Raw genomic sequence first — 26791 nt, forward strand, 5'->3', positions numbered from 1 at the left:
TTCCGATGTGTCTTTGTATGGAAAAAGAAACAATTTGATGATTTTGTTTTCGTTGGCTCACGGATCATTTATATGCTAAGTTGTGTCAGAGGTGGTAATTCTAATATTGTGTATTAAGTTGAGCTGAACTGCCTGCAGTCATTCTGTAGAAGAAGGTGTCACGATTTTACAAATAGGGGATATCTGTCTGTGGAGCACGACGCTTCACTTGCTTCAGTCATAACACTGAAAATCTGGAGCTATATATATTCTTCTGTCGTCTCCTAACTGCTGCTCCTCTCGGCTCATTTATTATCAGAGCGACTGCAAAATCTATTTTGTTGGCTGGCGGCTGTGCATTCTCATGAAACATTGTGCATCCAATCTGATATCCCTCTGTGTGTTTTCAGCAGTTGGACCTGCGCTGGAATGTCTTGTGTAATGTGTGAGCCATATGACAGTTATTTATCAAACAGCAGTACGCTCACCCACTATCTGGGCTTTGAATCAGACCACAGTATGAACACCAGAGAGAAGACACAATCCAGCTGATGCTACAGGCCCAAATTTTTGTTTGGTTCTTGAAATAAAACAGCAGCTTTGGGACCAACCACAAATAAACTTTCATTTTGTGCTCTGTGCTGGTTGGATGGTCCACCCCTTTGGTCCAGACTGAGATATGAGATGTCTCAACAAGTACTGGAAGGATTGCAGTGAAATTTTGTACAAATAGTCATAGTGCTCACAGTGGATCAATCCTACTGACAACATGCCATGCCAACATGAAGTTGACATCTGTTGTTTTGACTAACAACTACTGGATGGATTTTCATTAATCGCCATTGTGCAGGATAAATTCTGTCTCAGTTGTACTAAGGTGGTGAACATGGAAAGGATTATACCCGTTAAAGTCAGCAGTTTAGCATTGTCACTGTTAGCATGTTAGCATACTGATGCTAGCCCATACCTGTGTCAAGTTACAGCCTCACAGAGCTGCTAGCATTGACTGTAGACACTTGAAGAACATTTATACAGCAATAAGACTTGGATGTGTGGCAAAAGAAGTGGGAGATCGCAAACAGCAGGCTTGTGCATTCCCTGATCTTTCACGTGCAACTGTTTAATCAAGCTAAACTAATGTGCTGTCTAAAGAACAATTGTGCCTACCTAAGCCCCGCCCATTTTCACTCTGTGCTCCAATGACAGCTGATCGAGCTTGATACCTTGGAAAACTTTTTTTGTTTCCTCTACTTAGATAAGCTATGCACTAGGGTTGTCTGAGTCAAAAAGAAAACTAAATGGTTAAAAATCTTGCTGGAAAACTATTCACATCTTAAGTCAGCTGATGTTAGCAAAATGCTAGCTAACTAGCTAGCTAATCTACATTAACAACTAGCTTGTGTTTTGCTAAGGTTAGCTAGCTAATTGACTTGCGTTTTGCTAACACTGGCCAACTTAAAATGTGACACTACATGTTGTTTTGCAGGAAAAGGGAGAGAGTTGAAGTTTTGCTCAACTGTGGAGCACAGAGCAAAAAGACAACAACAACATGTGTGTTGTTTTCAAACACAACAAAGGTTTTTATGGAGGTCTTCATCCTTGTTGTCTGACTTGCTTTACTGGACTCGAGTGCGATGTCCCAGTTCCGACTTTTGAGATACGTAACATCAGCACACATAAGAGGCCACCTCTGACGGTGAACGCAGGACATTGTTTTCTACCGTGTCCAGACTGAGCTATCTCAACAGCTACAGGACAGATTCAACATGGAAGTATTAGGAATGACAGGATGACATTTCTTCAGTCTAATGAGAATTGCATGCCTGGTGGATTAACCAAAAAGAGTTTCTTAGCTTCCTTGTGTGCTTCTGTGGTGTACGGCCAACTGAATATGCACAGTAGTGAATTCACTATTCTCAGTGCTAGGAAAGTTTTACAAATATAAAATCACCACAGATCAAAAAATCATAATATAAAGAGCTGGTTTGCAGTTTGAGCTGTCCTGTCATCAGCTTACAGATGTCTCTTTTATAATGGTGGCTTATAGGGAAATGCTTTTTGAGCTGAAGGGGAATCTTTTGCCACAGTAGCGTGTGTGGCCACTAGGAAAAAACTGGAAGCAAGGCTGAGTGATACAGTCACACCATATCCAGGTTCTCCTTCATACATTCAAATCCAAATGACCAAAAATAACCTTTAGTCGTGTTTTAAAGACTAACTGAACACAAGATGTCATGAAAAGCCATTTTTAATAAACATACAAAATAATCACTTCTTAAATGGCGAAACTAACTAAAATATTAGACCAAAATCTTCCTCTTATCAAAAAGTACAGTATAAATGGTTAAAATAAATATTCATTTGATTTGTTTAGATTGGCTGCTGATAGAAAAGCAGACTAATACATGAGCTTTGAAAGAGGACGGAGAGCAACATTTTACACCACAGTGGCATCAGACCAGTGAAGATGGCTGCTATTAGAGTGCCGATTACTACTTTCCAGCTTTTCTTCTCTCAAGTGTGTTGAGAGAAACTATTTTGTACAAAGTGCATCAGTTGTACTGCATCTTGGAAGAAAATGAGCTCTTGTGAGAAGCCCGCTGGAATGTCCATGGCTTTCATTTTGACGTGGAAATAACTGATCCACATTTTAAAATCTTGTTTTGTAATATGCAGAAATATGCAAAAAGGAATTAATCTGCGAACATTTGATCATCATACAAAAGGAACACGGTTTAAAAGAATATATTTTTACATACTGACACGATGGCACATGTATATATTGGTGGCTTATATACAGGTTAGTTTTAGGTAGAAATGCAGCTGAAGTTACGAGTCATTAAAGTGAACCTACAGGCAGCATCTGAAGCCAGATATCAGAAATTATTCAGCTCTCCCGAGTGTCTCATGATGTTTCCTGACTGTCACACATGTGGTCATCATCATCATTCGGAGGAAGAGTGAAAGAAAGCTGCCAAAAAACAACGTCCATCATCACTTCAGCTGTGTAACAGGCTCTATCTGTGAACAACGTCTCTAATAAACACAGAAGCAGCTGCACAGCACGGCTCCCAGCACCAGTAACACCAGCTGTGCCACTCTTTCTGTCCCACTGACTGCTAACTGGACCTGCTTGCTGTTAAAACTATAGCGATATGAAGGCCGTGCCTCCTCCTGACTGCAAAGCACCATGGGAGCCTGAAAGGAAGTGGGCCTCCTCTGCGGTCGGTCTGGGCTGGAGCCGTCAGTCGGCCTCTCTCCGATGAACAGCAGCGGGTGTTTCCGGTGGTCCAGCTCCGTCTTGAAGAGCTCGTACTCTTTATGCGGCAGTTTGATGCCCAGCAGGGTGCACCCATCTGTGGGGGTCAAGTCTTGCTCCACCCCGACCTCCCAGCCTCCCGCCCGACCACACTTTCCTGGCCTTGTTCCATTCAGCAGCTTCGCCGTGGGCTCCTCTGCAGCAGTGGCTCTCACCTGGGTGACCTTGAAGACGAACTCAGTGGCCCCTGCGACCTTGGCGGAGGGGTTTCCCTGAGCGTAGTGGCCCGAGGCTCTCAGGGTGAAGGTGGGCTGAGAGCAGGCGGGGTCCGAGTAGTGCCGGTAGATGCCCTCCCATGCGTGCCGGTCAGGGTCGAAGGTGAAATCTCGGGTGAGGAAGAGGATGTTGGGGCGGGTTTCGCAGCGCTGGCTGACCCAGCGGCCGGCCAGAGACAAAGGAGCTGCAGGAGGGCCGCGGGGCAACACTGGGGGGCGCTGCTCCGAGGAGCGGTACACCAGGGCGCACACAGGGCAGGGGTGGATGTGATGCTGCAGAGATTAAAGGAGAGGAGAGAGAGGTAATGGTTATTTTCATTAGCAATTAAGTTGTCAATTATTTTTTTCAGGTAAATGCACAATATGCAAGTTCTGCCACTAGGGGTCCCTCTCACATTACAGCAATAATAAAAGACTTATTGTTAGAAGAACTGTCTTCACCACCAAAAATCTATCTGACGTGACTCAGCAGAAATCACAAAGTTTTATTCATGTTACATTTGACTTATCCGATGTATCCTGCGTTTCCCCTGAAGTTATAACTACACACAGCTAGCAAGGAAAAGCACCATTACCTTGAATAAATTTTGGATTTCTCTGGATTTGAACATAATTACACAACTCAACAAAAGATACAACATATGTTTGAAGTTTTTAAAAAAATTAATCTGGAACTGTTACATATATCTTTAATCGCTTAATTATTTACAATGTCAGAAAATTGTGAAGAAGTCCAAGAAAATGTCCTCAAATGTTTGTTTTCTCTAGAAATCAGCCCAAAACCCCAAACTAAAGCGGAAACAATCAGATAATTAATCAGTCAACCAACAGAAACTTTATCAGTAACGATGCTAACAATCAATTAATTGTTTGTCATTTTTGAGCAAAACTGCCAGACGTTTTATGGTTTGAGATTTACAAAGATAATGATTTGCTGCTTCAATTTGTCATTATGATGATTATGATGAATTGCAATTAGCTTTTTCCATTTTTTTGACAATACATAAGCTAAACAATTAACAGACTGATCAAGAAAATTATTGCCAAGTTAACTGATAATCATTGGCCGCAGCCCTGATTTCATTCAGACAGACATAAATCTTCACATGAGATCCAGGAACCAGTAACAATTAATCTGTTTATTATCCGTTTGTTTATCTGTTTAACAATTTATCTGCTATACACTTGTATGAGCAGGCATGTGTTTGGTTCCAGACTACAATGATCAAATTTTTAATCTTTTGCAGTATGGTTACTTCTACACTGTAGTATTGGTGATATAACGGCCCACTGGAATATGATGGACTTATTCTTTTGGAGGATGATTTTCTACATTCCTTGAAACAACAGTTAAAGCTGGGCTTGACAGTTTGTTTTTGATATTTAAAACTGCTAATGTGCTGTTTTCCTGCCTCAGTCAGTTTTTTATTACAAAGTACTCCTGCTGTAATATGTAGTTTATTCTGGCATCCATTTGCCTTTGTGCATTTGACCTATTCTTTGATGTGTGTATATTAGTGTATTTTAAGTCACAGGAAAGTCTCACCATGGCGTTCTGCAGCGGCTGTTGGTACCCTGTGGGTCTGTACTGAGTCCTCTGTGTCCAGTCGGTGTGAATGTCTCCTAAGAACAGCTGTTGGACCTTCCCTCCATGGCTGTGGTGCTGCGTCTCCACCCGTATGAGTCCCAGCTCCATCATGGAGAAGCCCAGTGCTGACAGACACCCCCTCCCTGCCCGGGTGTTGTACAGCTCATACAGCTTCCCCGGCACCACCCGACCCAGAGTCAGACCCACGCAGCTCGCAGGCAGCCCGGAGACCAGCCTTTGTTTGGCTGCCAGGCTGTGGACCATGATCCCCACCTTAGTGAGGTGGTGTTCAGCCTCTGTACCTCCGCGGGTGATCCAGGAGGCCTGACGCAGACGAAGCTTCCCCCTGATCATCAGGGAGTAGGCTGGGTCCTCACAGCTGCTGTCTGTGTAGTAGTGCTGCAGGGCCAGGAAGTGACGGGTGGGGTGGAAGGTGTAGGAGCGGGTGATGAACTCTGGACCGGGCCGAACTTCACATCTGAACACAGAGGAATGACGTGGTTAAAATGAGGTAAAATCAGTGATTAGTTGTGTCGTGCAAAGTCAAGTCAAGTGAATTTTACTTATTTATATAGCACCAAATGACAACAGACGTTATCTCAGGGCTCTATTCATTCAGAGAAAGTCTAGACTGTACATTTACACAGTAAAAAATATTATGAGTCATGCATGTCATGTTGAGATTTCAGGCAGAAGGGAACAGAGACAGTTCCCTTCCATATCCAGAGCCATTTTTACATCTTTTGTGGCACATCTCAGTCAAGTCTTGCAGAACAAGCCTCCAGTCCTTGTGGGCACGTCCAAGTCAAGTTTTAAGTCTAAAAAGTAATCTAGCTACTCATCTACTCTTTCTCTCTCACTTAGAAGTTCTATGTCTGCCCATCACCGCTGCTTGCACTAGGTTGACCTGTGAAAGAGCAGTTTGCATTAAGATGGCTAGTGTTAGCGTTAAGGCCCCAACACACGATCAGTGTGTTGCTTTCCTACGGAGAGCGGTGGCGTCCGACTAAGTGGCACCGCTACCCTTGGCATGACACACTGTTCAGATCTGCTGCTGACCAATGCACTCAAAGTTGACCTCATTTGCTGCTGACCTTACAAAGTGCAACCAATGAGATAATAGCTGTATGTGATGATTCAGGCGGAAGAGACCACAGATGTATGGAAGTGACACAAATAGAGGAGGAGAAATTGACGGTCGAGTCTGGAAAGGAACCCTAGACCCGTGGAAGATCCCAAGAGAGTGATCATTTTAACGTCTGTGCAACGTCACAGTGAAGGAATAATGTACACAAGTATTGGAGAGTTTCACAAATCAAGAGTTCCCTCCCAGACACGACGGAAGAAAAGTGTTTCCCCAAATTCTATAACATGACATTAAAAACAGACTACGATCTTGCTAATGCACATAATGCATGGCAAAATGTGAACAGTCAGGTCAGGCTATAAGATCTGTGAATCATATAGTTTCTGAACTTAGCTAAATCCAGAACTAAAGATAGATCAGCCATGTGACAAACTTTTCACATGCAAGTCACTAGGTCAGACATTTTAGGAAATAAACATAAGAAAAACACGTTTGAGTACAGGGGATCTTCATATGCACACATCCAGCAGTTACAAAGCAACAATGTCATTCACTTGAACTCCTGATCCTGTCTGTCTGACAGATTTAAGTCCATTGTTCACTCTCCTTTTAGCTCTGTTTTTGGTCTCCACCATCTCTTAAAGGAAATTTGTTTTTCTTTACCTACTAAATGATCCATTATGCTCACCACCAAGTTGCTAACTCTTTCTTTCTGCTCTTTGGTGCTGACCATGTAATGTGCACAGGGTTTTTAGCGCTCTTTTGTTGAAAACTGCTGCCTGCTGCTGCTGAAAACAACACTTAATATAAGCTGTGAGGGAGAACCAACACAGTACATTTGCAGGCCAGAAAAAAAAACAAAATAATGAGGAACTACAGAGTCAGGTGATTGTGGGTTTGTCACCTTGAGTGACTCCTTTCACATACAAGTAGTCAAGTGATCCATCGTTTTAAATATTCAAGGTTCCAAAAAAAAAGGATCAAATTGTACTCAATTGAATAATTTACAGCAATTTAACCTTAATAAAATTCACCTTGTGGACACCCAGGTGCCGTCCAGTCTTGGGGGGATGTCTGCTGTGATCCTCACTTTGTCCTGTAGGTGGCGGTACTGACAGTCCTGCTCCCACTGCAGGCTCTCACTGTGGTTGGAGGAGGAAGTGAAGGAGGCCGTGGGCACCTCCCACAGTTTGCTCCCAGTTCCAGCCACAAACACAGCTACAGAGGAAGAGAAAGTCAGAAAACAGTGAGTAAATAATCACAGTTATCCAATCAGATAAACACTCAGGCTCTATTACACTTCATTTAGATCTCCAGGCTGATTTTGGGAGGATGTAGGAAATTGAAACACTTGATTATCCTCCTTTGTCAGAAAATGAAGGGAACAGATAATAGCCTCAAGGGAATATTCACATCTTCTCTCTGTTAAAGCTAAACACAATTCTGGTTGACTGCAAGCTGTTTCAGGGCTGTAATTTTGGTAAATTTTCCATGTAATGAGCGGAGAGCAGGGTGCTATAGAAACCATACGTAGCTGTGAATCAGGACGTTGGCCACAGTGCAGACAGCTTTGGCTTGTCACTTCAATCAGCCTGCAGCTGCAACACATGGGCCTTGTTTTGGGGTTTGCTTGGAGGCAGGAGGTGTGTGTGTGTGTGTGTGGAGGTGACTGTCTGTGTGTGAGCACATCAGCACCTGTGTATGCTTTTATACACTTCTGTCATCCAGATAATCAGAGGTGGCAAAAAGGTCACAAATTCTGTGCTCAAGTAGAAGTACAGATACTTGTTTAAAAAAACAGTAGAAGTACAAATGTAAAAAGTAAAAGTAAAAGTGAAAAGGTTTGTTTTTTCATCTTATTACATTTTTAATGTTGTGTTTTGTCATGTTGCATCTTTTTCATTTTGTTACATCTTTTCCATCTTGTCTTTTTTGACTAGTAACATTTTTTATGTTGTTTTCCACCTTGTTACATTTTTTTTGGTCATTTTTAGACTTTTTATGTCTTTTTTGTCTTGTTGTGTGTTTGGTCTTCTTAAGTTTGTTTCGTCTTGTTCTGTCGTTTTTCATTTCGTTACACCGTTTTCGTCTTATCTTGTTACGTCTGTCGTTTGTGATATGCATTGAGGATACAACAAGGAATCATTTGTCCTATGTGTTATTGTTCAATTCATTTAGGTTGAAATCAGTTTTGATGTTGGGAAGGCAGTCTGCAATAACATGTAAGGAGTAGACAGTACAGTAGATATCTATGTATAAATGTAAGGAGTAAAAGTAAAAAGTTGCCAGAAAATGAAATACTCAAGAAAAGTACAGATACCTGAAAACTCTACTTAAGTACAGCAACAAAGTAATTGTACTTAGTTACTTCCCACCTCTGGCAGGAGGTGTGTGTGGAGGTGACTGTGTGTGTTTGTGAGCACATCCACACCTGTGTGTGTTCCTGTGTGTTTCTATGATCCATATAAAGCAAACAGCGGGTCACTGACAGCAGCCGAGGCAAACACATCTGTTGATGATATGATTCAAAAACACTTATAATGATGAATGTTCTCGCCTGAGTTTTCCCAAACATTGCCAGTTAAGTTAATCCAAACGAAAGCATTATTCACTCTGTAACAGTTATTGATCTGACACGTGCACATCTGTAATCTGTAGACCTGTCATTCGTCATAACTGCGCTTTATGCTCCATCCACTTGTTGTGTGCGTTGTCGACATGGCAAGGAGACTTTCTGATTACGCCCTCATGGCTGCAATGTGAGGAAGCCCGCTGGGGTCTGTCCTGGCAATGTATGTGTGCATTTTTGCGTGTGTGAAAATTATGGCTTCAGTTTCATCCTCCCAAAACAAATGTCAAAAAGCAAGGAGGATGAGTTCTCACAGACGCCTCCATCTCCTGACTTTTTTGTCTTGTTTTTCTCTCTCACACTCACTATTTTTGCATCATCTTCAAAGATAAGAAAACATGGTGTTGCCATGCCTTTTTTCCATATAAACAAACATAGTGTCAAAAAACATCAGAAAAACTGTCTTCCTATATATCCACAAAACAAGTAGAGTAAAATAGAAAAGAAAGAACATAAGACCTCTGACTGATAACTATACGATGGCTGTCGCTGCTGGGGACATGGCCTCAGGGTTACGTAGAAGGTAATGAGACACTGGATCAGAGGGACAGACTGAACACTGCTCAGTGTAGTGGTACAAGGGAGTAGTCGAAGCTAACTAGCCAGGGGCAGCTGCTGTCAGACTCAGTGTCCGCAGAGAAACGCTTGAAACACCGAGAGTCTGCTGGTGATTTGACAGTCACTAGAAGCACATTTGTGGCCCTTTTCGAAAAGGTCTCTGTACAGTGAGGCTGCTCTCTCTGATGTCAGCGTGGCTGCAGGAGAGTGTCTGAACACCGCAGCCCTGTTGTTGGAGTCTAGTGGAGCTTCTGCAGCCACCGAAAGAGCCAAAATTGAAAAAACACCAAGAAGAGGATTGGCAAAAAAACTCCTCTGAATGATGCATCTCAATCAACAAATGAGCACTGTCTCACAAAATCCTAATCAAGAGCAGGGGCCGGTGGCTGCCCAACTCTGATTAAAGGGTGTTAACGTCTTTTTTTTTTAACATAAATCTCATGACATAGAGCAGTCCCAAATGATGGCTCTCAGAAATGGCCTCGCAAGTTTCAGGATGATCTAAAACAGTCTTTATAGCCAATTTCAACCCACATAATGAAGATTTTTACGAATTTATTAAGGACTGTCAACACTGATGTGTTTCATCACAGTACAGTTTTATGATTCAGTTACTTCTGCGAGATGAGGGACTAAAGACCACAAAATCTACGTCAAATCTTGTGTCCATCAGCCATATTTTCAATATTTTAACTTTAACCAACATAGTAGGATATGTTTTTTCTTGCAGTGATAAGGCCATATGCCAGGAGGCACTATTGTGCCACTTTTAATTTCTTTACATCTTCAGATGTCCCCAGAATTATTAATGTTGGATCTGGGTTGATATTTCTTGGAATAGTGTCATATGCGTATGATACACTGTATTATACAACAGTTAGTTCAAACCGAGTGATTTGATTGGGTGAGAGGCATTGTTTTGTGATTGTTGTCACACACTTTTTATTCTGAGAAAGTACGCAGCACAACATTCAGCAGACGGATTTATTAGTAGTTCATCTTTTGAAATCATGCTAAAGTCACATATCTGCTCTCATAAAATCTTGTGGTTGGTTCCTTTGCTTTCACACCACAAACAAGCCACACCAGAGTGCTGTTGGAAGCGGATCAAGACCACCCTTCTTCTGAAGCGGTCTCAAGCCGGTTGTTTGGTCCACACCAGAGTGAGCCTCAAAAATATTAACATGGACATTTAGCCCTTTAAGAAGACTGACCTCAGTGCAGTCTTGATGCTGTTTTATGGATCCATCTGGACAAAGGAGAGCTCTACTGCGGTAACATGTCGGCCAAGCTAACATCGGTGTGCAGGAAAATGTTTGGGAACGGTCCAATCCCAGACCAGTTGTGGAAATATTTGTGTTGGTGGAGCCAAATAAATGATATGACCAAAATCACAGACGTGCTGATATTCAGTACAACAGGACACCCTGTCGTGCAATATTGCTTTATTATTATATGGCTTTGTAAAATACTCGATTCTGATTGGTCAGTTAAAGTATTCTAAGGACTGTTATTTATGAAGAACGGACCATTGCTATGGACACAGAATGTCATTGTGAAATAAATCCCGATAGGAATGCGCAAAGCGGGAGGTCTTGCATCATCCTGATTATCCCTTCCTTAAAACAACGCACCTTTTTTAAATGGTGAATTTCCATTTTTCTACTTTGGTTTTTGTATGAATTAAACAAACTGAATATATTAAATTGTGAGCTTTGGAGGTGCTGGAGGCAGATTTTGTTATCTTTAGACAGAGCCAGGCTAGCTGTTTCTCCCTGCTTCTAGTCTTTATGCTAGGCTAAGCTAAGTGGCTATTCTTATATGTAACAGACAAATACATGTGTGGTATCAATCTTCTCATCTAACTTGAGAAAATGTGAAGGTTTTGCGCTAAGTCAATGTATCCAGCTTGGTTTTTCCTCTTTTCTCCTCTCTTATTCCCTCTTGCTCCCCTTCGGCCTCATGGCTCTCACATTCCTCCTCTCACTTTCTCAACTTTCCTCAGGGTCATCTGTGGCGGACAGTTTTATGGGTGTAATCTCACTCCGTTTTTCTCTCTTTGACTGACTTAAGATGCACTTGGGGAGAACATCACCTGTCGAGCCGCCAGTTGAGCTGGGAGCCACAGATCAGTTTGCTCTCTCATGGCTGAGCGGATGGAGCAGAAGGAAACTGGGGACTTGGGATGGAAAGTGTGTGATGTTGACTTGTTGACGGATGTTTTTTTTTTTTATGTAAAAGGGCTCCAAGATGGTGGCTGAGTGATCGGCATTTATTAAACTTGTTAGTGTCAGAGGGAGGATATTTTTTGTTCCCCTCACTGTTGGAATGCTTCCCATATGCTGACCACAACCACAGACATGTGTGCAGCTCGGTCATTTCCAAGCATCCCTCCACCTGATACACACACACACACACACACACACACACACACACACACACACACAGACAGGCTTGGGGAGTAACAGATTACATGTAATGGGAATAAGTAATTAGGGCACAAAAAAAGGTAACTGTATTCCATTACAGTTACAGAAAATGGATTGCAATGTTATAATACATTTTAAAATAAAAAAAATGATATACTACCATGCACAGTGCGCACAAAGTTCACGAATCTGAAACACAACTCTGGTCTCAGTGAAACCAGTTAATTTGACAGTGTAATCACTATCATGACCATCTGGTGAAAAAATGCTTTCAATAGTGGAAATTCAAGAAAAGAGAAACAACATCACACAGTGACGGTTCTGCCTTCAGCTTTGACAATGCTGTCATCATCCAAGGATTCAAAATTTAATCTAAATAAAATTTTACAGGGACCAACCGCTAACATTAGCTACACAGATCAATCACAGATATTAGCTACACAGATCAAACGTTAACATTAGTGACACAGACCAATGGCTAATTTTAGCTACAATGATAGACGTCTGATATTAGCTAGCGAGATAAATTGCTAACATAAGCAACACACACCAACCACCAATGTTAGCTACCCAGACCAATAGCTAACGTTAGCTATAATCCAGTTAGCTCGCAAACCTGTCAATATTATTGCTACTATTGAAAAATTCACATTCACTCATAACAAAGGAAAGAAAAAGTTAGACAAACAACTAGGCTAATAAACCTAAAACAACAAACACAAAACATTATATTAGGCTAAGCAATTTTGGTATTTAAGTAATCCTAAAATAACAGAAAGTAATCAAGTATATTACTTGAATATTGTGGTACTTGGATTATGTTACTGACTACATTTTATCAGGTAGTTAGTAATTAAATGGGAATAAATTTTTTAAGTAGACCTGCACACGGACTCACACATATATGTAGAGCTTTTTGAACTATACAGTCGCTGACCACAAAACCAGATTTAAGCCCGAGGCACATTTCTCCTCCCTCAAGCAGCCTGTCAAATTGTTGATATGATTAATACTCCTTTTTCCTGTCACAGGCATTGAAACATGTTTGCAATTTTCCCCGTGCGGTGATGCGTTTGTTTATGCTCCATGTCACTGCAGCTGGCGAGGGACCCCGGTCAGGCGAACCCAGCTGCGCTCCCACGGGAGTGCTCGGAGCAGAAATACTAATCAGGATTAATTAATTTCCACCGCTCCTTGCGAGTCATCCAATCGGCCTGTTTTGTGTTATTCAGCCTTTGTAGCTGCGTGCAACATGTTGCAGTGGTTACTCACTCACAGTGCATATGAATGGACAGAGAGGCGAGCAGAGGTGGCAAAAGTACACGCATTCTTTACTCAAGTAGAAAAACAGATACTTGTGTAAAAAAAGGACACTTGTAAAATAAGTACTGATTCTACTTCTTTACTGAAATAAAAGTGCGGACTCTGAAATGTACTCAGAGTATAAAATTAAAAATTAGCCCTCTGAAGGACATTTCTACTGTCCGTTTCTGTGCAAAGTCAACTGAACCTCACTTTTTCTCCACAGTCAAGTCTGTATGTTTCGTCTTATGTCTTTTTTGTCTTGTTACATCTTTTAAATAGTTTTTCGTCTGATGTCTTGTGACGTCTTTAACTTTGTTCTTGTTTTGTTTTGTCGTTTTTGTCTCGTGGCATGGTTTTTTTTGTCTTGTTCTGTCTTTTACATCATTTTTGTCTTGTTGCGTCTCGTTACGTCTCTCACGTGGTTTTTGTTTTTTGACATTGCTTTTGTCTTGTTACATATTTTATGTAATTCTCTGCTTGTCTTGTCACATTGTTTTTGTTTTGTTTAATCTTTTACATAATTTTCATCTTGTTACATCATTTTCGTCTTATGTCAGTTTTGTTTTGTTACCTTTTTTTTTGTTCTTTTTGCGTCTTGTAACTTCCTGTCATAGTTTTTGTCTTGATACATCTTTCATGTCGGTTTTGTCTTATCACATCTTGTTACGTCCTTTTTGTCTTGGTTTGTGTTTTATGTCATTTTCATCTTGTTACGCCATTGTCTCATTACAGCTTTTTTGTCATGTTATGTCTTTTACGTCATTGTTGTCTTATTACGTCATGGTACATCCTTTACATCGGTTTTGTCTTATTACGACTTGTCACATTGCTTTTATCTTGTTGCATCTTGTCACATCTTACCTCCTCAAAGTATTTTCCCTCATGTTACGTCGTTTTTGTCTTGTTAAGTCTTTTTGCATAATTTTCTTCCCGTTAAATCTGTCGTGCTTTATGTGTTATTGTCCCATCTGTTTATGTTGAAATCAGTCTTGATGTTGGAAAGGCATCGCGCAATGATGCACAAAAAAATATTCTATAATTTTCCTCTCAAATGCAATAAAACTAAAGTAACAAGCCTGTTTAGAAAATGTAAAAAGTGGAAAAATGTAGGGAGTAAAAGTAAAAAGCTGTCAGAAAAATAAATACTCAAGTAAAGTATGGAGTACTGAAAACTCTACTTAAGTGAAGTAACAAAGTAATTGTACTTCATTACTTCCCACCTCTGGAGGCGAGAGTCTCAGTATGTGATGTGGAGTCATTTGGGTTGCCATATTTGAGTTTCTGTTTTTGCCAAAGCATTTCTATAGTGTTTCTTGAGGTCACTTGTCATTCAGCCTCTCTCCCTCGCTTGGATCTCATTCCAGTTGGGGCATATGGTTGCATTTACCAAAAGAGCACTCATAAAAAGCAGAGCTTAGTAAAACAAAATTGCTCATCGTGGGGTTTTTTAAGTATTCTTCTACAAAAGAGACTATTCCAACCACAAGTGAGGCAATGTTGTAATACATATGATAATATCCAACCCCCATCTCAATTTGGAGGAGATGGGGGACCATTTTAGTTGATTCACTTCCTACACAGGCAGTCAGATATCATTAGTTTTACCCTGCAATGGTTCCCACTGATTTATTTTTCCACTATGGGCCCTAAAACTTCCCCCTGATGCAGTCTGTACCTCCCTGACACAGTTTAGCGCGCAGTGCATCTCTCAGAAAAAGATTTCATGTATTTTTACCAATAAAACTCACTGTAAAACTGATTTAATGCAGATTCTGATTCAGGATTATAGTTGCCTGTTTATTTGGGGGACTTAGCTAAAACACATGCAGTCTAATACAACAGCCCTGCATATATAAGTGTTTGTTTTTTGTTGGAACAGTTTTAGAGACAAGATTCAACTGTTTGGAGGCTTCAGTTTGTCGAGCTGTTGATCTGTATTACCTTATACTGACAAGTGTTTCTATTTATATATCTGTGTTTCTACAACTCTCATGTTGTACAACCCTCAGTTCTACAATGATGATCTTATTTACATATTCTCTTTAATGTAAAAATGTCAAATCAGTTTTGTTTATATATACACAGTCATAACAGAAGTTATCTCAGGGAACTAGACCTCTACACCTTTTTCTTTATAATATTAGTTACAGAGACCCAGCAGTTCTCATCAAGAACAAGCACTAAGGTGACAGTGGCAACGAAAATCCTTCTCTAACGAGGCAGACAGAAGGGTTGGCGGCCACTCGCAGCTACTGGTTGGACAATGTGGGCAGACTTGGCAATATAATAGCAACTAAGTGTATATTTACATACACAGAATTTAGATTAATCCAGAAAATGTTACAGAATGCTTTTTATTAGAATTATGTTGGTGTAAAATACAAAATATCATTATACAACAGTAACCCAGTAACTAATAAATGAATTCTAAGAGATTTTTGGTGAAACTGACAGCAGAAGAATGACTACATCATTTAATACTGAACAATACTTCCTGGATTTTGTATATTTGTACTTTCCCGTGCCTGACTCATGTTTTCCAAAAGTCACACCAACCTAACCTCTATACTATATATATACTATTTATATATTATTTTATTATTATAGTCGATAAATAACACAGGCATCTATACATGAACTCTTCCCACATTAAAGAGAATGTTTTCAAGTCTTGCCCGTATGAACACTGAAAAAGTTCTTGCTGTAATCATTCCCCCTGCTCATACTTGCCATTACAACATCCTTTCCTAATGTGCTTCCAGTGTAAGAGCAAATCCAGTCGTTATTTTGTACCATAATGTGTGCAAAAGTTTATCTAGTTCTAATTAAAGTTCAATTTTAAAGTTAATATGAGGCTTCAGAAGTCTATGTTAATAAAACGAGTGAAAAGTCTTTGGGGTTACTTGACCTCTGTTGCAGCTCAACACAGAAACCCACCCTGCCTTTCAAATTGCACGATTTTTCTTTTTACATTTAGTTTGCATTTCTGTTGCATGCAGTATGCATGCAATTGTGACATACTACTTCATCATAACATTGCCCCCTAAGAACTGACCCTCTTGCTCATATAAGAAAAAGTATCCGGGATGCAGCAGCAGTAACCTTTCATCTGTCTGTGCTCTCTGGACAGCTCAGTTGATGTGACATATCCTCTGCTTTCCAGAGGACTGTGGGTCAGAATAGCCAGAAAAGCATGCTGGCTTGCATACTGCAAAATTCAACCAGATGCAGTGAACATCCTGGTATTTTTGGCATGCTGCATGTTTGGTTTTGGGACATACTAACTCTTTTTCTGGCATACTAAATAGTGTGGTCGTATGGGTATTGGAGGGCACCCCTAGTTTCGTTGTTAAGAGCAGCTGAGTAACACACTGCAGGACTCATCCCCCATTTGTCCTCATGCAATATCATGATACTTCCACAAGGGGTCAGTGCAGCAGTCTGTGACCTGCGTGTGGTCTGGACGGTCAGTCTGTCATCACCACCAACACTGCCGCTGCCACTGGCCTTCACTGCAGCTGACTGATGAGTGGCCAAAGTAATCTACCTGTCTTTGAGCTCCTATATTCATCCTGTTTCCACACTCATGCATGCACGCACATTCACAAAACTGCACACACTGATTTACAGTCGACTGCAGAAGGGATACCATTTATAAAAGACCACCAGGCTGCACTCTGTTTGTTTGTTTGCATTTGTGATTACGGTTTGGCAGCCCCATCGCTCTCCTCTCTCATGTCTCATCAACAGCGCCAGCATCAAAATACAGTTTTTATGTACTTCTTTATTTGGAGCTATCCTGTAAAAACAAGAATCAGATCCAGGTACTTTTGATTCAGAGCATGCAGGGGGAATCAAGTGCTTGATGTTTAAGTCAGTGCCGTGCCTCCTCGTTTATTAGAGAGAGACGGCTTTGTCTGCTTCACAGCCGCTTCTATTGAGGCTTTTAATGGAGAATCATTAAACCTGCCAGAGTGGAGGCAGTGAAGGTGAAAGAAGAAATGTTGGTGCACTGAAATGATGGCAAAGCAGGACCGATGCCTCCATGTTCTAGTATTTTAACTGCTTCCTCATGTGTTTCCTACTTTTTTACTACATCCTCACCCTGTTTCTTTACCCCCATCATCCCGTAAAGCCATTTTCTCACAGACGTGGGAAATAATTAAGTATAAATACTTTGTAACTGTACTTAAGTAGATTTTTCAGACAATTCAGACATTTTCAAAACAGACTTATTTAGCTTTAATCTATTAGAGGGGAAGTACCTAAATGGATGGGACAATAACACACAGAAAAAAAAAACATATTTTGGTGTATCCATTAGTACTGATCATGCACAACAAAATGAGAAACAAGGTAAAAGATGAAAATTACCTAAAAGGATGAAAAACTTATGAAAACGAAAAATTACGTAACAAGACAAAAAAAACTGCGTAACAAGATGAAGAATGATGTTACAAGACAAAAATGACTTAACAAGATGTAATAAGACAAAAAATGACGTAACAAGGCGAAAAAGATGCAACAAGATGTAGAACGATGTAAAACATGTAACAAAACCGAAAACTGACGTAACAAGACAACAAAAGTGTAGTAAGACAAGATAGGCAGAGAGGGAGACTCGACCGTGGAGGAAAAGGGAGGTTCAGTTAGTTTTTTCGCAGAAACAGCTGGTGGAAATGTCCTTCAGATGGCAACTTTGGGTACATTTCAGAGTCTGAACTGTTGAACTTTTACTTGAATGAAGAAGCTTAATCAGTACTTCTACTTTTACAGAGTTCTTTTTACACAAGTATCTGTCTTTGTACTTGAGTTAAGTGTGTGTACTTTTGCCACCTCTGTTCTCTCATCTCTTTTTGCCTCAGTGCTGCAGGACAAAACCCTCCAAACTGTCCCTGAAGTGGCCGTGCCCTCCTGGCCCTCCTCCTCCCCCCTCCGCTGATTACGGCTCCCCTCCTCTGATGAAAAAGCCATGATGTTTACGGCTCATTTCTCCTGGATGGATTTCAGATTCCTCCCTTCGTTTTCCCCGTCTTTGTTTTCGTTTTTTTTTTTTCCTCCCTGTGTGTCTGTCAGTGGTTGATGAGGTGAATGAAGTTGGTCAGAAGGATGAGGGGTAATAGGAGGGTGGGGTGAGGCGTCTTCACGGGCTGGAATGACAAGATTAGTGAGGTGCATGTGTGTGTGAGGGTGTGTTTTTTGTGTGTGTGTGATGCTACAGTAGCTCAGAGATCCTGCTCATTGCACATATTTAGGTGACTGCTGCTCATTATTCACAGTTCACAGCTGCTTTTTCAGGCACTCTGAGTAGCTGAGTCGTCCTCCAGATCTTGGATAGGTGTCATAAGACAGGGATTCCCAACTTTTTTTGGCTTGTGAGCCCTTACAATGAAGAACTGTCTACTTGTAATCTCTCATCAAGTTGCACAGAACTATAAATTGTGAGCAGTGAGCACCCAAGATTGAGTTACTCTTCTAAAAATTGGCAATTATTTAATTTTAGCAATTGCCAGAGGCCAAAAGAAGCAAAGCTGTTCAACATATTGCAGGTAAAAAGCAAAAATGAAGAGAGAAGAGTCCAAATACAATTAACAGAAAAAGAAATGTTTTCAGGAGAAATTGATAAACTCCCAGTAAAGTCCCCTCTACACTGTGCGATTTTGATCTGTCTGAAATAAAACATAACAATTGTGACAGAAACGTGGTAAAATGTTTCATTATCACTCCAAAACTCTGAGCAGCCTAAAACAGGGGTCACCAACCTTTACTATTAAAAGAGCGGTTTTCATCCAAAAAAGATAAAGAAAATTTGTCCAGAGCCACAACTATTTATTTAGTTTACTTAATATTTACTTTCTTTCTTTCTTTTTTTTTAAATTTAGCATCCATAGCTAGCTGAGGGTGGCTAGGGATTAGCCACTGGTAAAAGTTGAGGGAAAATGAGCTGAGTCATAGATGCTGGCTATTTTAGTTGACGAAATATTATTTTCTTTTAATTCTGTGTATAGTTACACATTTTTACAAGAGGAGAATGTAAGAATCACTTTAGACCTACAACAATGATTCATCAGAAATAAAAGAAACATTGTTCACTTCCATCAGAGAGGGATGCATGTGGTTCCAGAGCTGCAGGCCGCAGCCCCTGGTCTAGGATCACAGCAGTTTGTGACATAATCATGAAATGTAATCTAACTGTATAGTTTCATTTACATTGACATGAGTTGTCTGTATTTTATGCTTAATGGACTTGCATTAATATAACACTTTTTCTGGTTTTTTAACCACTACTCTTTACACTACATGTCACGCTGACCCAGTGAAGAGGAGGCTCAAATTCTGGACTTTCACAAAGGAGACTAGGGTTCAGTTCCAGTGTGAGACCAAGAGTCAGGGTTCATTGTTTGAAGGAAGTAGTTATTTTAACCCAAAACACAATTATTTCTTAAACCTAACCAAGTTTTGGTGCTTAATCTATTGAAACTGCTTTATTTTTAAAGTGTAACCAGACGCTACATATTTATTATTGCTAACCTGACTGGGAATGAGAACTACAGTGGAAAATACATTAGTTTGAAAGTTGTGTTGAGTGTCATGAAAAAAAATGAAACTTTGTGTCTCTGTTCTTTATTCTGTTTTTTATATCGCAGCACTACAATTCACCATACATTGATCACAGTCTGACACAGATTGTGACCAAGATTTTTTTTTATTTTAAACTGTGTTAGAAACTTAGACAGAAGTTGTTGTTGCCCAGTCTGAAGGTGCCTGAACGCAGCAAACATGTTCCTCCAGACTCTCTGTTTGTAGCTGTAAAATATCTGAGCGTTACTGGGATTCATAACTGTAATGTAATTACTGAATTACTTGTTACTAATAAAAAAAGTAATCACACATTACTAAATAATATGTTTCTGTTCGACCCTGTCAGGGATTGAGCACTAATAGAAACCATGCAAAGCATGTTTAAATCTCATCTGACCCGGGCCTTCTTGCTGCATTGCCCAGTTTTCTGTTTCTCCGCCTTAACTCCACTCTTGTCGCCAAAGTCAGGCGAAGGTCAGGTTGATTTAGAGGTTTTTCAAGGAACACGAGGTCTGTTGTGTTATTCTAACCCGGAGTCCCCCTTCCTTTTTTGGGCTTTAACCCCAGCATCTCATAGCGGTCTCCAGGACCAGGAGTCTCCCTCTGTCCCCAGGGCAGTGCATGGACGACTACTGTTGTCTTTTCATCACAGTGTAAGCTGGTTAATCCAGCGGCCTCGTTTATTTAGACAAGGGATCTACCGGGGTTTGCCCAGCGGACGCTGCTGCCAGTTCCACTGTGGTTAGCGAACTCTGGCTGCTGTTCACAAAGCAACAGCACACACATCTCACACCCTCACCATGAATAAAACAAATGCCACACCAAGCTAACACACCCACCTACTCCACCAGAGATCACATAATGTTATTCTAACTTCATACACCACCAATGGATGCACAGTCAATTCCATCATTGGATTTTGCACTATTAGACAGTGGTAGACAGCAGAGAGGATTTCTGATTATAATAGCACCTGACATGCATTGTGGTGTCTCTTCTTGGTGGACAGCCGAGGCAGTCGAAATGTAGATAACGGACGAGAGAAGTTGATGGTTCATTGGCATTTTCAAGCTGATATTACATCGGTTTCACCTTAATCCAAGAGTTCGGTTTGGAGACATTAAAGAGATCCGGACGGTGGCTGTTTCACATACTTTGAGAGTTTTGAAGTTGGAGGACCGCTACACGCTGAAACAGGAACACTACATCCAAAGTTTAGTTTATATGAATCTGATCAAAGGTTTTTCTGTTCGGGAAAATGAACCAGTGATAGGGTGGGATCATGAAATGTTCCCATCCAGTCCACTTCAGTTTCAGTTTAGGAAACACAGAAAAAAAACAGGAAATTCTTTCGTCCAAGGATCCACCAGACCTTATCCAAATATTCACTGTGGTCTCGTCCATAGAGCAAACTGGTCACTTTTATCTTTCTCAACCACTTCATCAAGTGGGGCAAAACTTCAAGAACCGAATGTCTGAAGCTTTGAAGTCAAAGTTTGGGTTCAAAGGCTTCTCAGTAAATTACAGAGGTGTGGACTCGAGTCACATGGCTTGGACTTGAGTCACAGATTTGTTGACTTTAGACTTGACTTGACAAAATCAAAAAAGACTTGCAGCGCAACTTGGACTTGAGTCTTTTCACTTGAGAAGACTTGGTGGCTTTCTCTTAGCACAGAAGTATGCTACTAAAAAGGTATGTTACTAAAAAGTGTGCCGCAAATCACTTGATTTCCCTTCATTTCCAGAAACAACTAATGTTGAAGCTATTCATTCTCAGCACTCAGTCCACATGTGACTCCCCAGATCCACTTTGAATCAATCCAACAGCACCCAGTCAAGTTGCAGGAGAGAATCATGAATACCTAATGCTATGTTACTGAGCTCCAGTTGGAAAAAAATTATTCCAAAGATAGTTTTGTTCCCTTTCACAAACTACAGAGTGGTCAGCAAAAAGTGAACTGCAGTATACAAAACTACGGAAAGCAATGCAACAACTTCCAACTTGGTTTAACATTTGAAGTTTCACAAAGAATGATAAGTCGCTGCTGATATGAACATAGTTAGCAAGCTAATGCTATCTTAGGTTAGCTAAACTTTGTGAACTCACTGTTACATTCTGACTTGTTTAGGACTCAACACTCAGAGTTTAGGACTTGAGACTTGTTAATTTCGACTTGGGATTTTGGTGCAAAGACTTGAGACTTGTAAAACAACTTTTTGCAACATTTTAAGTCAAAAAGAACAGTAAGTTGAGGCTAATATTAACACAGTTTGTGAGCTAATGCTTAGCTAACATTAGCTAAATAACTCATAACTTTAAGCTGGACACTCATTGTTACATTATGACTTGTTTACAATTCAAAACTTAAAGTTTAGGACTTGGAATTTGAGTGCAAAGACTGGAGACTTGCTTGTAACTTGCAAATCAATGATCCCACGTGGTAAAGTAGAGTTGTTCACCAGTTTGTAATCAATATTTTTCAACTCAGTCTGTACGATGCACACTCAAATGGGAAGTTTTCCCCCTACAGAAGTCACATTGCACCTGCCAAAATTCTTCTGAACACAAATTTAATGGTCCATTTTATTTTATGATCAGTTTTCAGCTCTGTTTTGGGCTGAAGCCCCTTACGGCATCTGTTTAGCGCCAGCAACTCAACCTCGCCTGTCTCCTCTACTCAGCTTGAGCTGTGAAAAAGAAACCAATTCCCAGATACCACTCTGGTCAACAAAAAGCAGAGTATAGTATGCAAAACATGCAGGTCGAAAAGTCCAGATGGAGACTCAACTGGACATTTTAAGTTGCACCAAGAACTATAAATAGAGTCTAATTTTAACGGTTAACAAGCTAATGTTTTGTTAACAGCTAACAGCTAAATAACTTTGTAAATCAGTGAAGCTGGAAACTCACTGTTACATTATGATTTGTTTGGGACTCGAATCTCAAAGTTCAGGACTTGGGACTTGACTCTAGGGCTTGAAAGATTACACCTACACTTCAGTTTTATTTTTAAGAACTTCCAAGTTTGGTTGACATTGGTAAATTTAGGCTAATAGTTAGCAAGCTACTGCTTAGCTAACATTAGCTTAACAGCTAACTAACAGTAAATCAGTGACATTGGAAACTTAGTGTTACATATGACTTGTTTAGGAGGGGAAATTTGAAGATTAGGACTTGGAACTTAACTTGGGACTTATCAGTTTTGACAAGCAACTTGAGTACAAATACTTGAGACTTACTTAGACTTGCAAAACAATAACTTGGTCCCACCCTCTGGCAAATTATATGCAAAGAGTTGCTTAAAAGTCAGGAATCAGTATTTTTTGACTCAGTCTACCTGAAGCGCATTGGCTTGTGAAGCTTTCTCCCCACATATAAATTACATTACACCTGTCAAAACTTATCTGAACACAAATTCAAATGGTCTGTTTTATTTTTAATTTGACGATGAGTTTTCTGCTCTGTTTGGGCTGAAGCCCTTTACAGCATCTGTTTAGGGCCAGCGACTCAACCTCGCCTGTCTCCTCTACTCGACTTGAGCTGTGAAAAAGAAAACAATTCCCAGATACCAGCCTGCCAGTCTACCACTGAAGCAGCTTGGGATGGAGGGAGAGAGGGAGGGGTAGGGGTTGGCGTTGGGTTGCTGGATGATGATTATAACTGGGCAGATGCCTCCTCCTGTCTGTCTCCCGCCGCTCATCAGCCTAACCAGCCCTGATGGCCAAAATGCTGCGCTTCCGCGATCGAGGCTGCAGCGGCAGGACATTGGGCTCTGTGCAGCAGCCTGAGGTAAGGTCAGTAATGGCTGTCTCCTGTTATTCTAGCCATTAACATAATGGCAACATTAGTTCCAGGGCCACGCTTCCCTGCTCCTAGGGAACCATTGTTTAAAGGCACCAGCCAGAGCTCTCTTAAAGACTCCTCCGCTGGCCACAGATCCCACTGACGCTTTGAAGACACACAGAGGAGGACAGACCAGCTATTCATAAGTCCAACACCAGCATAGGTTGTGTTTTTATGTTTCAAAGTGCTGAGCCACATGTTGAACTTTGCAAATCATTTAGATTGTGACAAATTGCTTAATAACTTCCTTGTAATTATGAGTTTGTCAGTTATAATCCCTTCCTTTTTGTCTCCTTGTGTCCTGCCATGTGTTCTTTGAGCTAAATCCGCAAGTGTTCAGCTGATTTCTCACATGAGAGAGCGTTTATCTCATTTTTTGTTCATACAGGAAAAGCTTTGGATTAAAGGAGGAAATCTACTACGATATTTCAAGCTTAGATTCTTAATGGAAGATTTACACCAAGAGAAGTTATTGCCATACTTAGGAGTCATAAGTTCAAAAGTAAAATGCAGTTTTGACTAGCTTTTGGGACTCACAGACCATGTGATTATGAAAGTTTAAGCTTTCTTAATCTTTTAAAACTTTTAGAGCTGCAACCAGTAGTCAACTGTTTGTTAACTATTAAATTAATCACCAACTATATTGGTTATCAATGAATAATTTTGAGTTATTTAAAAAAAAGTCCAAATTCTCTGATTTCAGCTTCTCAAATTTGAATATTTTCTGGTTTCTATGTTTTTTATGACAGTAAACTGAATATCTTTGAGCTGTGGACAAAACAAGACATTTGAAGACACTGACAACCAGCATTTTTCATCATTTTCTGACAAATGGATCAAACAACTAAGCAATTAATAGAAACATGATCGACAGATTAATCGTCAATTAATATAATCGTTAGTTGCAGCCTTAAAAACTTTCTTTCTTCAAACTTTTGATCAAAATCTGTTTTTAAAATTCATCTTTGTGTGAATTTACTCAGGTGGAACTTGCACAAATCCACTGTACAAAAATCTGGGAGTAATTTAAGACAGACTATATATTTAAAAAGCTGTTTAAACAGCTGTAAGACTTTGAAAAAACACCCTGTCATCCTGCAGACAGTGCCTGGACTCACCTTGCCACAGCCACAGCAGCCAGATTCCCCTCAACAGGTGACTGAAACGTCCGTTTGACATGTCTCCTGCTTCCGCACACTTCATTCACACACTCTGCTCAGAAAACAAACTTTGATCCCGGGGAAATCCAACTCACAGAGAGGCTCCTGTCAACAAGAGACGATCATGTAGGAGATCACCATGTCCAGTAATCCCCTCAGATGAAACTCCTGTTCAGCCAGCAGGGAGGGTTTTTTTTTCTCTCTCTTCTTCTTCTACCTCCACTTCTTGGCTTCCATGGTCTGATAAGAAAGTCCTCACGCTTCATGCAACGTCTCCACACTGGTGTTCTCCTCAAGTTGGTGAGAGGGAGAGTAAATGCTCTTTCTCTCTCTCCAACCCCCCTCTTTCAGTCAAGCACACACCGTGGCCTCACTACTGTGCAGCTCTGTGGATCTGTTCCACTCGATGCATGTGCAGCCAGTGTGTGTGCGTGCATGTGAGCTGCAGGAGTGTTTGGTGTGTGTGTGCACTCCTGTCTGGCTCTTATAGTTGTGAGCTGAGAGGAGGGAGTAACACACAGAGAGAGAGAGAGAGAGAGAGAGAGAGAGAGAGAGAGAGAGATGGAGGGAGGGCAGAGATAGAGAGCACTTTAGTGTGTGCGTGTGTGTGTGTGTGTGTGTGTGTCTGTGGAGGAGGGGGTTTGAGCTTCAAACTTCCTAAAGTGAGGCTCTGGGGAGCTTTTAGAGCAAGGTGCAAAAGGGCAGCGGTGAATAGGAGTTAACACAGCAGCCACATCTGATGGTACATCTGAATCACAACAATCCAAAATAAAGCAACACATTTTCTCACTCTCGCAGTAACCAGCCAGGCATTTGTTTTTGTTTTGAGTTTCCAGCCACCAATCCAATAAAATGCACATTAATAGAATTGAGTTTGTTGTGCTTGGAGCATTAAAACGAAATCACATTTATTAACTTTGTTGAGCAGTAGGTGTTACTGAGTAATGTGCCACACTTGTGGGATTATTTTATTTCGTCCTCTTCAATCTGCGCACAAATAAGATGACTTTACTTTTTCAAATTGCGTGCAGTGCGTACGCCAAAGTCCAATTTTTTGTGTGCAGGTGATACACCAGTCCTTTCCATTAAGTATGGAGAACAGATCCGTAGTCAGGTGACCTTTGTCGTCATAGTAACAAAAGCAAACACATGGTGAATGTTGTGAAACTGTTGCTATTTGGTTAGGTTTACAGGGAAAAAATAAAAATTCAGTGGTTAAAATGTGTTGTATAAGTCACATGATGTAAGTGAAGTAACACGTGATCCAAATCATGCAATGTGAGTTACGAAATGCACTTACCTTTATTTTTCTTACATCCATTGTGCAAGATTTTCTGAGATTTATTAGTACCTTAGAACAATTATTACCTGCATTAATATCTATTGAGGGGGTGAGTTCTCTTCCACAGAGCCCAGAAAAGTCAAATCAAACATTAGCTCTAGATACGGCCTTTCACATTTTGCAAGTTTCATGGCCATTGTAGTTCCTGAGGTGTTTGCAGACTGCAGGTTCACTTGGTAGATGCCTCTAAATCCTACACACTGGCCCTTTAAAACTTTGAATAATGATGATTTCTTGTTCCATACAAGAAATGAAGTCTGGCCTCCTAGTTTGTTTGGCTCTTCCAGCCACTCGACCTCCTCCATATGTTTTCACTCTTAATCCTGTGTCACCTGACATATTTTTAATAGGACGTTTAAGGGTTTCACCTGCACCTAAAACTGGACTTTGGTGTTCGCACTGTAGACAATTTTAAAGTCTGAAGTTGTATTATTTGCATGCAGATTAAAGAGAATGGCCTGTTTATTCCGTCACAAGTAGTGTAAGGATTATAATTTGAAATAATTACATTAGATTTACTGATTGTAGTAACGCTGTGTAGGTCAGCTTGTTTGGTGTCTTACTGGGGTATTTGGCAGCAGTTTGGCCTCTCTGTGTTCAGTGGAGAAACTAGTCTGTGATGTGTTAACTTGGCACAAGAGCTGGAGGTGTGGGAAGTCGGTGAGCATCTACAAATAGAGCAGAAATGCACCTCTCGGTGACTCCAAAGTTATTTCATTTACATTTTGTGCGTTGTTAACTATCTGGATTTGGA

The 26791-nt window shown here is 40.6% G+C and overlaps 1 protein-coding gene across 1 annotated transcript; it reads right to left on the reverse strand.

Moving 5' to 3' along the window:
- Window positions 1–2211: 2211 nt before the first annotated feature.
- apcdd1l (adenomatosis polyposis coli down-regulated 1-like) lies at window positions 2212–25173 on the reverse strand. The gene is made up of 4 exons (XM_084738083.1): window positions 24654–25173; window positions 7223–7406; window positions 5060–5579; window positions 2212–3786 (listed from the first exon to the last, which is right to left on the reverse strand). Exons 1-4 carry the CDS (start codon window positions 24736–24738, stop codon window positions 3016–3018), a joined length of 1560 nt encoding a protein of 519 aa, XP_084594209.1. The 5' UTR covers window positions 24739–25173; the 3' UTR covers window positions 2212–3015.
- Between the last annotated feature and the right edge of the window lie 1618 nt (window positions 25174–26791).

This window comes from Lutjanus erythropterus, chromosome 2, assembly GCF_056507025.1.
Source record: "Lutjanus erythropterus isolate fLutEry1 chromosome 2, fLutEry1.hap2, whole genome shotgun sequence".
Classification (NCBI taxonomy): Eukaryota; Metazoa; Chordata; class Actinopteri; order Lutjaniformes; family Lutjanidae; genus Lutjanus; species Lutjanus erythropterus.